This window comes from Theropithecus gelada, chromosome 1 (assembly GCF_003255815.1).
Source record: "Theropithecus gelada isolate Dixy chromosome 1, Tgel_1.0, whole genome shotgun sequence".
NCBI classification, from domain to species: Eukaryota; Metazoa; Chordata; class Mammalia; order Primates; family Cercopithecidae; genus Theropithecus; species Theropithecus gelada.
Window position 1 is genome coordinate 94,845,363 of NC_037668.1, and position 15,530 is coordinate 94,860,892.

A 15,530-nucleotide genomic window follows, 5' to 3' on the forward strand; every position below is an offset into this window, starting at 1 on the left:
AGAAAAGGGTTTTGGAATCAAAGTCCAGGTTTACATTTCTCATGTGAGTGAAGTTGGACAAATTCCTTAGCCTGGCTGCAGCCACCATGTATGCATCAGAGAAGTGCTGGAAGGACCAAATATGCAAAGGCACATTTTAGCCCTAACCTGGTGAAAGCACATAGTCAGCCCTCAGTAAATACTGCTTTTCCTTCCTCTTAAACTGCTTTCCATCATTTAGCTGCCGAAAGCAGGTGTTGCCACAAGAGGGCACCTTTAGCACAGCTGGAAAGGCATGGCTGCTGTGCCTTCTCAGATTAAACCAGCCACCAGCTCATGCTTAAGCTTTAAATCCACAGTGGGTGAACACTGAATGAAAAATAACATTTGACAAGTATAGAGCGGTGATGAGTTTGGTATTGCCAAGTCTATTACAGAGAGACTAAGAGAAACGAGAACCCAGCATGGTGGCAAAGAGCAAGGGTGTCTGAAGTCAGACTGGGGTTTGAATGTGGGCTCCCTGACCACACCGGGCAAGTGTGCCTCTCTGAGCTTCATCTGTAGATGCCAGGGCTCTACTAGAGGATGGGTGCTGGCCCCAGTGAACTCAATCTGGCTTGATGGATGGATGAACCAATGGATACATAGGCCCCAAGTGATGAGAACAGTAGGAAAGAAGAATTGAAGGTACCTGGTAACTGCTGACCCGCTGTGGGTACACAATGGCACCAGCTCTGTGCTTTCTCCTCTTAGCAGTGCATCCTCTATAGTGTTGCCCAATACTGGACAGCCTATGCTTCAAGGAAGCCAAATGAGACAATAAGCTGTCACAAAGATGAATTCTAATTTCAACAAATTAGAAAAAAATCAGACTTTAAGAGGATTTTTTAAAGTTGATTAAAACACATGCGTTAAGGACAATCTCTTCAACAAATGGTGTTGGGAAAATGAAATATCCACATGCAGAAGAATGAAGTTGGACCCTTACTTTACAACATATACAGAAATTAACTCAAAACATATTCAAGACCTAAATTTAAGATGTAAAATTATAAAACTCACATTGGATTTGGCAGTGTATCTTGGATATGCCACCAAAAGCACAGGCAACAAAAGTAAAAGTAAATAACTGGATTACATAAAAATTTAGAACTTTGCTGTGCATCAAAGTCAATGGATATAATCAAAGGAGTGAAAAGGTAACCTGTGGAATGAGAGAAAGTATTTGCAAATAATATATCTGATAAGGGGGCTGGGTACAGCACCTTATACCTGGAATCCTAGCATTTTGGGAGGCCCAGGCAGGCAGACTGCTTGAGTCCAGGAGTTTGAGACCAGCCTGGGTAGCAATGGCAAAACCCCGTCTCTACAAAAAAAATTAGCGCGGTGTGGTGGTATGCACCTCTACTCCACTACTCAGGAGGCTAAGGTAGGAGAATTCCTTGAGCCCAGGAAATTGAGGCTGCAGTGAGCTGTGATCATGCCGCTGCATTCCAGCCTGAGACCCTGTGTTTAAAAAAAAAAAAATATATATATATATATAAAATTAAGCCCCTTTAAATATGTATCTATATCTATATATATTTAACCCGTTTAGATATAGATGTATAAAGATGTATCTGTATATATATGCAGATACCCTATATCTAAAAGGGTTAAATATGTATTTATAACATATACAGAAATCAAAAATATATTCAAGATCTAAATTTAAGATGTAAAATTACAAAATTCTTAGAAAACAGGAGGAAAGCTGTTAAAAAAATATATATCTCCTTAGATATATATTTCCAAGGGGGTTAAAATCCAGAATATAAAGAATTCTTACAACTCAACACCAACTCAAGCATATGAGATGCTCAACATCACTAATCATTAAATGGAAAATACAAATCAAAACCAAAATGAGATTATAACAACAATCCATTAGTATGGTTACAATCTGAAAAACAGAAAATAACAAGTGTTGATGAGGATGTGGAGAAACTGGAACCCTTGTGCACTCTTGGTGGGATTCTAAAATGGTGCAGCCATAATGGAAAACAGTCGAGTGGTTTCTCAAAAAAATTAGAATTACCATATGATACAGCAATTTCACTTCTGAGTATATACCCAAAAGAAAAGTAAGCAGGATCTTGGCTGGGCACAGTGGCTCACGCCTGTAATTCCAACACTTTGGGAGGCCGAGGCGGGTGGATCACCTGAGGTCAGGAGTTTGAAACCAGCCTGACCAACATGGTGAAACCCTATCTCCACTAAAAATACAAAAATTAGATGGGCATGGTGGTACATGCCTATAATCCCAGTCACTCCAGAGGCTGAGGCAGGAGAATCGCTTGAACCCGGGAAGAGAGGTTGCAGTGAGCCAAGATGGTGCCATTGCACTCCAGCCTGGGCAACAAGAGTGAAACTCTGTCTAAAAAAACACACAAAAAAAAGTGGGATCTTGAAAAATATTTGTACATGTTCATAGCAGGATTATTCACAATAGCCAAGAGGTAGAAGCAACCCAAGTACCCATCAACAAAACTGGCTCAACAACGTGGTATACATACAATGGAATATTATTCAGCCTTAAGAAGGAAGGAAATTCTGACATATGTTATAACATGGAAAAACATGAAGGACATTACGCTATGTGAAATAAGCCAGCCACAAAAAGACAAATATGGTACGATTCCACTTATATAAAATATCTAGAGTAGTCAAATTCATAGAAACAGAAAGAATGGTGGTTACCGATGACTGAGGTGAGGGGAAAATGGTAAGTTTCTGTTTAATGGGTATGGAGTTTTAATTTTGCAAGGAAACGTTCTGGAGATTGGTTGAACAATGTGTATATATGTAACACTACTAAACTGTACACTTAAAAATGTCTAAGATGGTATATTTTATGTGTATTTTACCACAATCTTTTTCTTAAAAAAAGGTTTAATATGCTTCTCCCTCTGACACACCTTAATATGCTTCCACCCCTGTTGAGTCTGCGTGTACCAAAATGCCTCTACTTGATGAGTAAAGCTACTCAGAAGCTTAGAAACCTGATAATGCAGTTGAAACATCCTGAAAACAGAAAGATTAGCATTTCTTTCCTTCTAATTTACCACAAGTATGCCACAAGACACTGGATATTCAGTCCTATGTACTATTCATAAAAACATTTGTATAGAAAATAGTATTTTCTACATACGGGGTCTCAATCAACTAACAGGATGCCAACCTCTAAAATACGGTCAGACTTCTGGCTCTGGATTAGTCTCTGTACGCAGTTACAAAGGAATTTTAATACTTGTTTTCAGGAAAAAGTATTTATTTTACACCATTACAAAAATATTTAGGCACATAATTTTCATGTTTATGTCACCTGATTTACATACCTCAATTCCTCAGTACCTTTTAACACTAAAATGGTCATTTGGTAAATAGACTCTAAAATGAAAAAATACTGAGAGGTTACCTGTAGACAGAAATCAGTCGATCATCAGCATGAGAAAGAAAACACCTGTGAAAAAAATAATCTCTAAAAACATTTTTGTGAGACAATAAAATCTAACCAGTAGATTTCTTTTTAAAAAGTATTTTCAAAGAACAAAGCTTTAAAAAAAAAAAACTACAGCACTGTAAACTATATCCTCATACCATGAAGCAGCATCCTGAAAGTAAGACCTAGAAGACTGGCTTAGAAAACAGTGATGGTGCCAGGGACTCACAATATATGACGACCGAGACAGGCCTGGAAGCAGGGGCAGCATGGGGTCAACTGCTTTCAATTCAGAGAGGGGAAAAGGAACGCTGCTGGTCTTTGCAGGAGCCATCTTAAAATGAAAAACTGAGAAAGATTTAACTGAATTGCTACTCTAAAATGTAATTATCTTCCTTTAAAATAGAAAATAATTTTCCTGGCCAGACATGTGGCACACACCTGTAATCCCAGCACTTTGGGAGGCTGAGACAGAAGGGTTACTTGAGGCCAGGAGTTTGAGACCAGTCTGGCAACAGAGTGAGACCCTGTCTTTACTGGGGGGGGGGGGGGGGGGGGGGGAAGAAAAGAAATGAACCAGGCGTAATGGGACATGCCTATAGTCATAGCTACTTAGCAGGCTAAGGCAGGAGGATCACTTGAGCCTAGGAGTTTGAGACTGTGGTGAGCTGCTATGATTACACCATTATACTCCAGCCTGGCTGGTGACAGAGCAAGACCTTGTTTTTTTTTAAAAAAAAAAAAAAAAAAAAGGAGGGGCAGTAGGGGGAAATTTTTTTCCCTTTATTAAAATGTACCATCACAATATAAAAGCAATTTTGTTCTTTTTTAAAAACAGGTAGAATCACCTGCATCATGTAATGGCCACAATTGTGTCCAGTAGATATTTTTAAAAAAGAAAAGACAGTGAACAAAAACTGTTACCTAAGGATTCTAGAGGCAATGAGATACAGGGTCATGTTTTTCAGGATATACCATATTGCCCAAGCCTCTAGCATTTATGGACCATAAATTAAGAATCTTGTTTTGCCTTGAGTCTCACCATGAAATAATGACACGGTAGCCACATTTGCTGAGTGCCTAATATGTACTAGGCATTGTGCTAAGTAGTTTCATATCCATTATCTCATTTATTCTGAACATTTTTCCTCAGAGAGAGAAAAATCAATTACAGTCTTGTTCATAGGAAAAACCAAACTTACAGTTTTGGGAAAACAAGAACATGTACAGTAGAGGAGGCCTCAGGCTACTTACAGAATTCTAAGAGCTGTGTTGCTATCTCAGAGCTAGAAGATTAACATGAGTTACGAAAGTCATCTCAGATTAAAAAAATGCTTTAGCTCTGTGGGGCACCCCTAAAATCAGTGATACTCATATAACTATGCAGGCAGTTCTTGGTTATGAAATCACGGACTCCTTTCATCTGTCTCCTTTCTCCCACTTAGGGTCCAGGTTATCATGTCTGGCCAAAGAATTACACACTCCTTGAAAGCAAGAACCATGTCTTGTTTATCTTTTTTCCAGAGCTTAGCAAAATGCTTGGCATACAACAGCTGCTCACTAAATCTCTGCTCACTGAACGAGGCTGTAAAGCAAGGCAGGCCCAAAGTCCTGGGGTGCCATTTCAAACCGATTCAATGTGAAACTCCACTGTTTCCCTGTGAGGATCCAGCATCAACTATACTGACCAAAACCCTCCATGGATTCTTGATAAAACAGGACTACCAAAAGCGTGTAAATGCACTTTTTTAAAAAAACTAGGTGCAAACTGGAGCCTATAAATGATTGACTCATAAAGTCCACAGCCACATGGGGCAAATAAAACTCAACAGGACATGCTGGCAACGTGTAGCCTGGCCAACTAGGGTTATTCCAATCCATTTAGCCTTGACTAGAAGCAGATTGGCCAAAGAGGGCCTCACTTACATTGAACAGGAGCCACTAGTCATAGAATTTGTCTTTTGGAACACCACAGCTCATCTGTCTCCGTGGGCAAATTAAGGAGTTAACTCTGTATTGCCTCTTTTTCTCCCAGGAGGCAGTTAACAGGACAAAGAATTTCTGCATTTATTTCTAGTAAATATCAAACATGGGGCAAAAACCAGATTCTGGGAGGTGCCACAATACCAGGTAAATCACCAGTATATTGTAACATGCCTGCAAAAATCAAAACACAAACTCCAAAAGACTATTCAGTCTCCAGCTTGCTCACACTGCTCCATCTTGCAATGCTGGTTAGCAGCTGAAGGAGGCATCCAGCAAGCAGAAGCTGCTGTACTGCTCTGGTCAGCCAGAAGGTTCAGCATAAGCCAGGGCTCCCAAGGCACAGAAGCCTGTCATGTGCATTTAGTGAAGCTGTAACTATACAATTTTCTCAAATACTCCTGAAGAGGTGACAGATCTCCTAGGGAACCTGACCCCCAAGAGGCAGTTCAACTCCTGGTGGGGCTCTAGCCCAACAACTGTTAAACACACCCAAAAGCCTTTCATGAAGAAATATTCTACAACAAAAATTATTCAAAGGTCCCTCCTTCATGTTGCTGACAGAAGGAAAAGAATCACTAAAAATAGCTCTCACTATGCCCTTTCACTATATCTAAGCAAAACCAGAAGTGTTGGCAACATTAACAGCTAGAAGTGCATTACCAACTAAAGTCAGCCTGGAAGTGGGATAAAGGTTCCAGGACAGCGTAACCTGTCACTCTTCCTGATTTGCAAAGTATGCTCCTCTCTGACACCAAATTCAATCAACTGCTTGCTTTTTTGAAAGGGCTCAAGTGAACTCAGGATCTGTTTCCTAAGTCCCTCATAGGGGAAGGGCGATTAATTAAATGGCAGTCATAGTTCAATAAAAAGGACATGGGTTTGATGTATTAGCAAGTCATCCTTCTCTGAGTTTTGTTTTCTCATTGGTAAAATAGGGAGAGTAAGACCCATATGACACAAGATAATATCCTTTACTCCCAGTGGAATTTTCTCAGGTCAGAAGATGCTAGAAAACAGTGAGTCTAAGGCTCTTAATGAAGCTTGTAACTTGGGAGTTGGCTGCAGGGATAATTCTAGGGACAGAGCACCACCAGCCAGGCTTTAGAAAAGACAAACCAAAAGAGAAAGACAGGAATATGAAAATAATCTCAATATAAATTTTCAAATAAAAAAAAAATCAAAACCCTAACTGTTTAGGTCAACAGAGTCCAGTGGATTCCAAACCCAATGAAGTAGACACTAGTGTGTGCATTAGTGCAAAGGCACCAAATCTCTTGCACACTGGCTGCACAACTGGCCTGAGCAAACACACTAATCCTCAAGGTCAATGGATATCTCTGAGTCAAGTCATAGGATTATGTTTGAGTTAAAATCTCCACCCTCCAGATTACCCCAAGAGGCAATTTAGGCAATGCCCATTCACACCTGCTCTTCCAAAATGCAGCAATGGTTTTGAGAGAAGTTGGCAAGCTCAGTAAGTGAGCCAAGGGGCATATAATGTAGGTGGGAATGTTGAAAGGAGGGAAGTTTGCTCATTGCTCATGCCATTTAAGAAAGAAGATGACAGCTCTAACACTGACACTGCCAGAGAAAAACCAACCAGTGACAATACGAAGAATCTAACCAGCCTTTCCCCTCAAACCAATAAATTCAGAAATGTGGGACCTCATCATATTCATCCAGAGAGCAACTGAACCCAAAGGAAGGAGGCAACGGAAAACAGACTTGCCTGTCTGCAGTTCTTACTTAGAGAGTCAATGCTGAGCTGCACTAGTTTACAAAACACAGCTCTTTACTTGTACCTCATCTCACATTGCAGCATTTGAACTCACACGGTTGCAGGGTAGGTAGGGCAGGTGTTTTTAATCCAATTTACAGACTTGCGGCTTTTGAGGGCTGAAACAACTTACTCCTAGTGACATCTTCTGAATGATTTTAACAGAGCTAAATTCACAACCTTACCTCAGTCACTATGGCAGGAGTGAGATGTTTCAACTACCTCTGCAAACATCTCTGTATCCCCAGTATTTAGCACAATGCCTGGCACATATACTTAAAACATGTTAGTTGAATCAATAAATCAAATAGATGAATAAATTAGTAAAAGGCCTACTTTCTCACCCCCTTCATTATCCCCATTCTATACAACAAAAAAAGAACATGTTTTCAAGGAATGCACTCTGCTCATCCTGTGAAAGTCAGGGAAGCTAACGTAGACAGCAATACACTTCAAAGCCCCACATCTTTTTATAGTGCCAAAGTTGTTTTCCTTGGCAAATGGAATGACGATATGACGAAGACAATGCAATCATAAGAAATAAAATTCAAAGAAATTTCACATATTTGTCTGCATTTCCAGCAGAGGAAAGGCTAAACTGCCTCCAGATGCAGCAACAATTTGAATGATGAAGCTCCAGTTGGCAAACATTATATATGCAGCTCTCAGGGACACCTGGATATCAAATTATGAAATAAAATACTTTCAAAACACTGATGTTTCACTGTCGGCATAGAAGAAAAATAAATTAAAAAGCCCAGTACATTTTCCAGTCTGATATAAATTAATTCAAACAACATATTTAAAATAGAGTCAATTATAAGTTTCTCTCATCATAAAATTTTAAAAGGCAGCAATCAATCCTCAGATTGTACAAGTGCAATGGAACGGTATTTCCTCCATAATCAAGACACCTCAGTGTCTGTGTAGGAATTGCCAGTGTTCTGAGTTGATTAAAAACTTAGGCCTACGTATCAGATGAAGCAATCCTCTGGTCACACTGCTCCTTTCCCCTTAATGTCCAGCTTGTTACTAGCCTCTGACTGTTTGCTCAGCTGCTCTTCAGTGAAAGTGATATAGGAATACACCAGGCTCCCAGCAATGCTGCAAAACAGAAAACCACTATAAGAGATGGAGGAAGGGAGGGTTTTAGGGTAAACACTCTACTTGGTTTAAAAAAAAAAAAAACTTACACCAAAAAATTAGATGAAGGGTAAAGTTTCATAGTGGGGAATTGTATAAATTCATACAATGGAGTACTATACATCTATTTAAATGGTATAAAATAAAAACAGGCATTGACATATTAAATTTTAGAGACAGCTTAAATTTTTATGAGAAAATATATCATAAAACATCAAGCATTGTCTAATCTCATTTTATTTAAATGAACATGAATATGTACATCAGTACACACTAGAACAGACAAAAGTCTGCGAGGAACACACGAAGAATATTAACAGTGGTTACAGCTGGATGCTGACACTACAGGTAAACTTTTAGTTGTATGTTTTTTGCATTTAGAAAAATAGGCATTAATAGGAAGCATCCCAAATTAGTTAAATATGCAGACCCTATGAGATTCACAGAGCTGGTTTTTCTCTGACTAAAAGCAAGTTCACAGTGGTGAACTTATCAGCTGGGCCTTCAGCCTATGACAGGTGGTTGCTGGTACCCCTCACTTACCCATCGCACCTCCCACCAAGAAGGATCACTCTTTGGTGACAATGATTACTTGGTCCATTCTCTGTGGGGACCTCAAACTCACCTAGGATACACAGCCTTCTACCCTATTCACTAAGTGGAAAGTAGGTTGGAAGAGCTCACAGATCCGACCACTCCTGCCCTGCCCTCCCTGGCTCTTCCACTGAGACTGCCACCCAGGACTCCCTTGGATTCCAGCCAGCTGGGTGCCTAACCTGGGCTCCAATTTTTCTGCCCTGGATTTGGCCCTCATCTTCTGCCTGACCACTTGACTCATGAACTTGCTGCTTATTTAAAATTAGTTCTGTTCTCCTCTGGGCTCTGACATCAGCCCCAGACCAGCTGGAGGAGTGTGAGAGATGCCTAGCTCTTGTTCCCACTAGGAAGAAAGCGGGATCAGGCACTGGCGCTTGTTCTTGACTACACATGCTCACATAATACTAGCCATTCTCTGAGACCCCAATCAACCCAAAATAAAGCCTCTTCCAATTGAACCTTCCCAACCAGATTCTTCCTTTTCCTCATCTGCACCTCACAGCACTTAAGAGCAATCAAATTATTAAAGTCTACCTGTCAAACATTTTATATACATTTCCATTTTCCCAATATTCCTGCAAGGTACAATATCCCTCCAAGGTACAATATCCCTCCAAGGTGTCCATTTTATAGATGAGGAAAGTCCCAGAGTCATAAGGTAACTTGCTCAGGGTCACAAAGCATCCTAATGATAGACCAGAATAAAACCCAGGTCAGCCTTTCTCCACTCCAACTGCTGCCTTCCTTATGACCCTTGTGCCACTGGATATTAGTTATCCATCCTCATTTTGTCCTTATCATCTTGTTAATTTCCCATGGCCTCAATTCTTTTAGCTGCACAGAGTCTCTTGCAATTGGCCTGGCACTTTTTAGCAACACAGTAAGTAACTGCTAAACTGAGTATCCCCCATCACCCCACCTGAGGAAAGGGGACACATGAACCCAATTCTTACACTTTTTTTGGTCTTTTTTTTCCCCCTTTCTGTGGAGAATGGGGTCTCACTATATTGCCCAGGCAGGTCGTGAACTTCTGGGCTCAGCTATCCTCCCGCCTCTACCTCCCTAAGAGCTGGGATTACAGGAGTGAGCCACCGCGCCTGCCATGAACCCAATTCTTATGCCAATATTCATAGAGCTTATGCCAATGTTCATAGAGCTTCATCTTTTCCTTCATCTAGCAGCTTTTTCCCATTTAATTTTTTCTGGAATTTGATATGACTCTCCTAGAAACTTTTCTGGTTTTCCTAGTACCTCAAGTAGATTACTTCCCTGGTAGCTGGACTGGACCCAAGAAGATGGCTTACTGAAGTCTTTTTGACTGAAGCTAAAAGTTCTTTAAGGTTCACATGTACACCCATCCACATGACAGTCAATTTCCCTCTGCTTCCAAACCCACCCCAAAACAAAGTAGAAGAGCTACCTCTCCTTTCTTTCATCCTACCTTTCTCTAGCTTCCCCTTCCCACAACCACCTAAAAAATAAAAATGTTTCTTATTTTTCCTGTTGAGACAATCTCTGATGTTCATATTAACCCTATTTAAACTGGATAGGAATACTGGGGAAGCACAGGATAGAAAAAGACAAAGAATGTCCTGGAATTTATTCCAGGCTTAGCCCTAATGATAATTCCAGAGCCTATATTCCCAGCATAGTCAGTGTATTGAAAAAAACATGGACTCTACAGTTAGGTCTTGGTTCAAATCCTGAATATACTATAGGTTGAGTATCTCTTATCTAAAATGCTTGGGACCAGAAGTATTTACGATTTCAAATTTTGGAATATCTGCATTATACTTACCAGCCCGAGCATCCAAATTCCAATTCTGAAATGTTTCAAAGAGCATTTCCTTTGAGCGTCCTGTTAGCATTCAAAAATTCCAGATTTTGGAGCATTCTGGATCTTAGATGTTCAATCTACACTAGCTATGTGACCCTGCGCAAATTAATCCATTTCTGTATTCATCAAATAAGAATACTGTTATCTGTCTAAGCTTGTCTGAGGATTAAATGAGATTACGTGAATAATCTCTTCATTCTCTTCTCTCCTACCTTCCCTGTCAGCCCTGACACTCACAGACCAGAGGGGATATGCCCTGCTGACAAAAGGTAAGGTACTATAATAATAAACGTCTTACTCCATTTGGGCGGCTGTAACAAAATACCATAAATGGTAGCTTATAAACAACAGAAATTTATTTCTCACAGTCCTAGAGGCTGGGAAGTCTAAGATCAAGGCGGGTTCAATGTCTAGAGAGGGCTCTCTTTCTGGTTCACAGACAGTATCTTCTCATCATGCTCTGGGATATCTTACATAAGGGCACTAATCTCATTCATGAGGACACCAACTCCATGACCTAATCACCTCCCAAAGCCCTACCTCCTAATACCATCACTTTGGGAGTTGAGAGTTCAACAAACGAATTTTGGGGGAACACAAACATTCACACCATAGAGCAAGGAGATGTAACATAATGAAAGAGGGGGCACACTATTGCCACATGGTTGTAACTTGAGGCAACAATAAAATATTTTTAATTTCATCTTTATTACTGACTTGATCATTATCAAATATAATTTTCAGAAAGGGCAATTCATGAACCACCTGAAGAGAACTGAACGTTCCTCAGCAAGCATACTATGTGTTACGCAGTGATGAGTAAACGCTTTGGGAAGAAACTATGTAAGCTGCTCTCTAGCAGCTTTGGGGAAGGGGAAAACTGGAAGGAAGGGAAAGGGAAAATGAGGAAAAGCCCAGATTTGAAGGGAAGAAGGGTTATATCTGAATTTTTACACATCACTACTAAATGATTCTAAATCAGGATCTTCCACTACTTCAAACAGAGACCTTTAACTAATCTATTGGCCTCATAAATATTCACATGAAAGTTGATACCTTCTGGTACTCTGAAATTGGTGTTAACACATTAGATCATCCTAAATATTCATTTTTTAAAAGAAGAACCCCTTGTATTAGAACTGGTTAAGATTTTTCTTTTAAAAAGTTAAAACATGCATATTAAAAATAGGGTAAAATCATTATGCAAGCCTAGGTTTACGCCGTTTAAAAAATTTTCAAGCAATTTTCATGTCTAATCTTCAAACAATAGCACTACCAACTCCTTTTTTGTTGTTGTTGCCAGGCTGGAGTGCAGTGGTGCCATCTCGGCTCACTGCAACCTCCTTCCTCCAGGGTTCAAGCGATTCTCCTGCCTCAGCCTCTGAGTAGCTGGGACTACAGGCGCACCCCAACACGCCCAACTAATTTTTGTATTTTTAGTAGAGATGGGGGTATCACCATGTTGGCCAGGGTGGTTTCGATCTCTTGACCTTATGATCTGCCCGCCTCGGCCTCCCAAAGTGGCACTACCAAATCTTAACTCACAGAGACCTGCTGTGGCAGACACAGCTGGGAGACAACCAGAAGAAAAACACAAAGCTACAGTTCCTGAGACAGGGGCCTTGTTAGAATACCGCAAATCTGACTGGAATGTGCTAAACTGCTTCCAAATCTATTGAATCTATTAAATCCACTTGATCTGCTCTGATCCACTTTTGATCTTCAAAAGCAATGCAAACAGTCTACTTCTCCTAAACCTATAGTCATGGACATATTCATTCGCCCCCAACAATGAGATATCCATTCCAAAAATATACACTAAAAATGCTTTCAGTATAGCGACCCTGTGGCCAGGGAACAACAGTCCTAACGTCCAGGCTGCCTCTTTCATATCTCATCACTGACATGTCTGTTCATGTGTCTAGGCAGGTACCTCTGCCTCCCAGATTAGACCCTGCCTTCTATATGTCAAATAAGCCAATCTACATCAAAACTTATGAACCAAGAGTTTGCCTTATACCGCTATTTCCTAACAAAAAACATTCCTGCCAAATAACTGAAACTGGGTTTCTGGGTACATTCTTCCCACAATGACCAAGGACACCCATCTTCACTCTCCATACAGCAACTTTTAGGAAGACTTTTCCCATTTTCTTTCTCACCAGCTAAATACAGCAGAGCTGTACTGCCTCTGTATCTACCATCTTTCAAAGGTTTCCAATCTGAACAGAGAGAAACACAAAGATGTCATTGCGTTGAATAAAGAGAATCTAACTGTGTGCACGCTGCCACTTACAAAGCTCTATGATGTGGGGCAAGTTACTTAGCCCCTCAGAACCTCAGTTCCCTCACACCTGTGAAATGGAGATTATAATACCATTCTTACAGGATTGACATAGGAATTACATTATATAATTTAATTATATGACAATGTTATAATATTAATGTTACATATGTTATGTTATTATATATTATATGTTAGATGTTATGCTATATGTATATTAACATCCGTTAAATTATATACTTCAATTATATGAGACAATAGATCATTTCACAAGGTTGAGTAGCATGCAGTGGCCACCCAAGAGACATAAAAGTCAAAACGCTAAGGTACACCGGGGGCTAATATCAGTGAACAGTAAAAAGATGAAAGGGGTTTTGGCAATTGCTGCTTTTCTTCATCCTCAAGGCTTTTCTGTTTTTGATCATCCTAACTAGATCTTAACTGTATGGCAAGTAAGCAAGTTTTGACCCAACCTCTACCATCTGCAGTCTATTGGTATCTCACAGAATGTCTTCCAAGTTGGGCACTCATTCTTCCTCCGTTATGAGACATTTGAGAGGCACCTCACACTCGGTTACTGACCTACTTTTCCAGAATTATCCTTGTGAAATCCCTCTTACACTAACCACACTGGAGTGCCTACTGCCCATTCTCCCCAGCCCTCATCCAACAACTGCATTTCCACCTTCATGTTTTTGTTTGGTCCAGGTAGATTTCCTTGAGAAGATAACATCTGAGGAAAAACTTACAGGCATAAAAGTTAGCCACGCAAATATCTGCCAGTACATTCCAGGCAGAGAAAATATTCAGTCCAAAGGTCCTAAAGAGGGAGCACACCAAACATCCTAGAGGAACAGCAAGGTGGTCTATATGGATGAAGTAGAGTAAGGGAGAAGAAGAGAAGCAGTGGCTAAAGTTGGAGAGGTAAACAGGGGCTAGATCTAGTAGGGCCTTGTAAGGACTTTGGAACTTCAATAGTCATGGGGCGGGGAGTATGGGAGCATTAAAAGAATGACATATTCAGACTTACCTTTTGCAAAGAATGAACTGCCTACTCTGTTGAGAACTGACAGCAGGAGAGGGAGGTGGATGAGTCAAACCAGGGATAAAACTGTATAAGACTAGGGCAACAATGTAGCTCAGCTGAGGATGAAAGCAATGCTAATAGTGACAAGAGATCTTCTGTTGGATAGTTTCTGAAGGTAAAGCCAACAAAATTTGCTAACACACTGGATATTAGACATGAGATAGAAAAGTCAAGGATAATGCCAAGATTTTTGAACCAGGTAGCTAGAAGGATGGAGTCTCCATCAACTAAGATGACAGAGATGATGGGTAGCACAGACTTTGAAGGAAATAAACAGTTCAGTTTTAGACATGTCAGCAGGAGGTGTCAAGTGGACTGTTAACTAGACAAGTCTGACTTGAAGACAGAGGTCTGGCCCAAACAGAAATTTGATCATTTTTAGGCATGTAAAGAATATTTAAAACAATGGGATTCAAAATTCAAGAACTGAAAAAGATCTTTCAAACAATACAAGTAACCCCCTCACTGATGAAGACATGTAAGGTCTAAAGAAAGGTAGTAAGGTCAGACACACATCAAATAATTATGGTTATGTTATTCTTCTTTAGCCCTATATTTCTAGAGAACACTGCACTGCCAGCTAGCATAATAGAGTGCTTTCAAGGCTAAACAAAGGGAATTCAACTTCTAGAAAAGATTCCCTAATACTCTAAATAGAATATAGAAGCATTTTCTCCACCCTCTACTTTTATTTTTTTTAATTTTATTTATTTATTTATTTTAGGCTGGAATGCAGTGTAATCACAGCTCACTGCAGCCTTGACCTCCTGGGCTTAAGTGATCCTCCCACCTCAGCCTCTCAAGTAGCTGGGACTACAGACATGCACCACCACACCCAGGTAATTTTGGTATTTTTTTGTAGAGACGGAGTTTCACAATGTTGCCCAGACTAGTCTCAAACTCCCGGGCTCAAGCAATCTGTCCACCTCAGCCTCCCAAAGTGTTGGGATTATAGGTATGAGCCACTATGCCCGACCTCTCCCCGCTTCTTAAAAAGCATTATGTAGAGACATTAAATATCTAGCACATAGAAGGCACTCCATATATGTTTAATAATGAATAAATTTTCCATTAATTTAATAGCCTAACTTTATTGTGACATTATTTGAATATCCAATCCCGATTTTTCAATTTAAATTGTTTTACTTACCTGATATTTAAACCAATGAAGTTTGTCCACGTGAAAATATAATCTCCACCAAAGACCATTCCAATATAAGTTATTAATATATTCTAAAAATAAAAATAGTAATATACTGTTACACAGGTTTAACGGAGTTTCTTAAATATATATAAAATTCATCCAAATATCTGTCCTTAAAATACAAAAACAAATAAACAAAAGACAAACAACGAAAA

General features: G+C 39.9%; 1 protein-coding gene across 1 annotated transcript in view; it reads right to left on the minus strand.

Moving 5' to 3' along the window:
* Positions 1-3,225: 3,225 nt before the first annotated feature.
* SLC35D1 (solute carrier family 35 member D1) overlaps positions 3,226-15,530 on the minus strand; it is a 57,859-nt gene continuing 45,554 nt past the window's right edge. The window contains exons 11-12 of the mRNA XM_025368586.1: positions 15,322-15,404; positions 3,226-8,327 (exon numbers count right to left, since the gene is read on the minus strand). Of these exons, the coding sequence (XP_025224371.1) occupies positions 8,219-8,327; positions 15,322-15,404 (192 nt within the window). The 3' untranslated portion in view covers positions 3,226-8,218. The remainder of the gene's footprint in view (positions 8,328-15,321; positions 15,405-15,530) is intronic.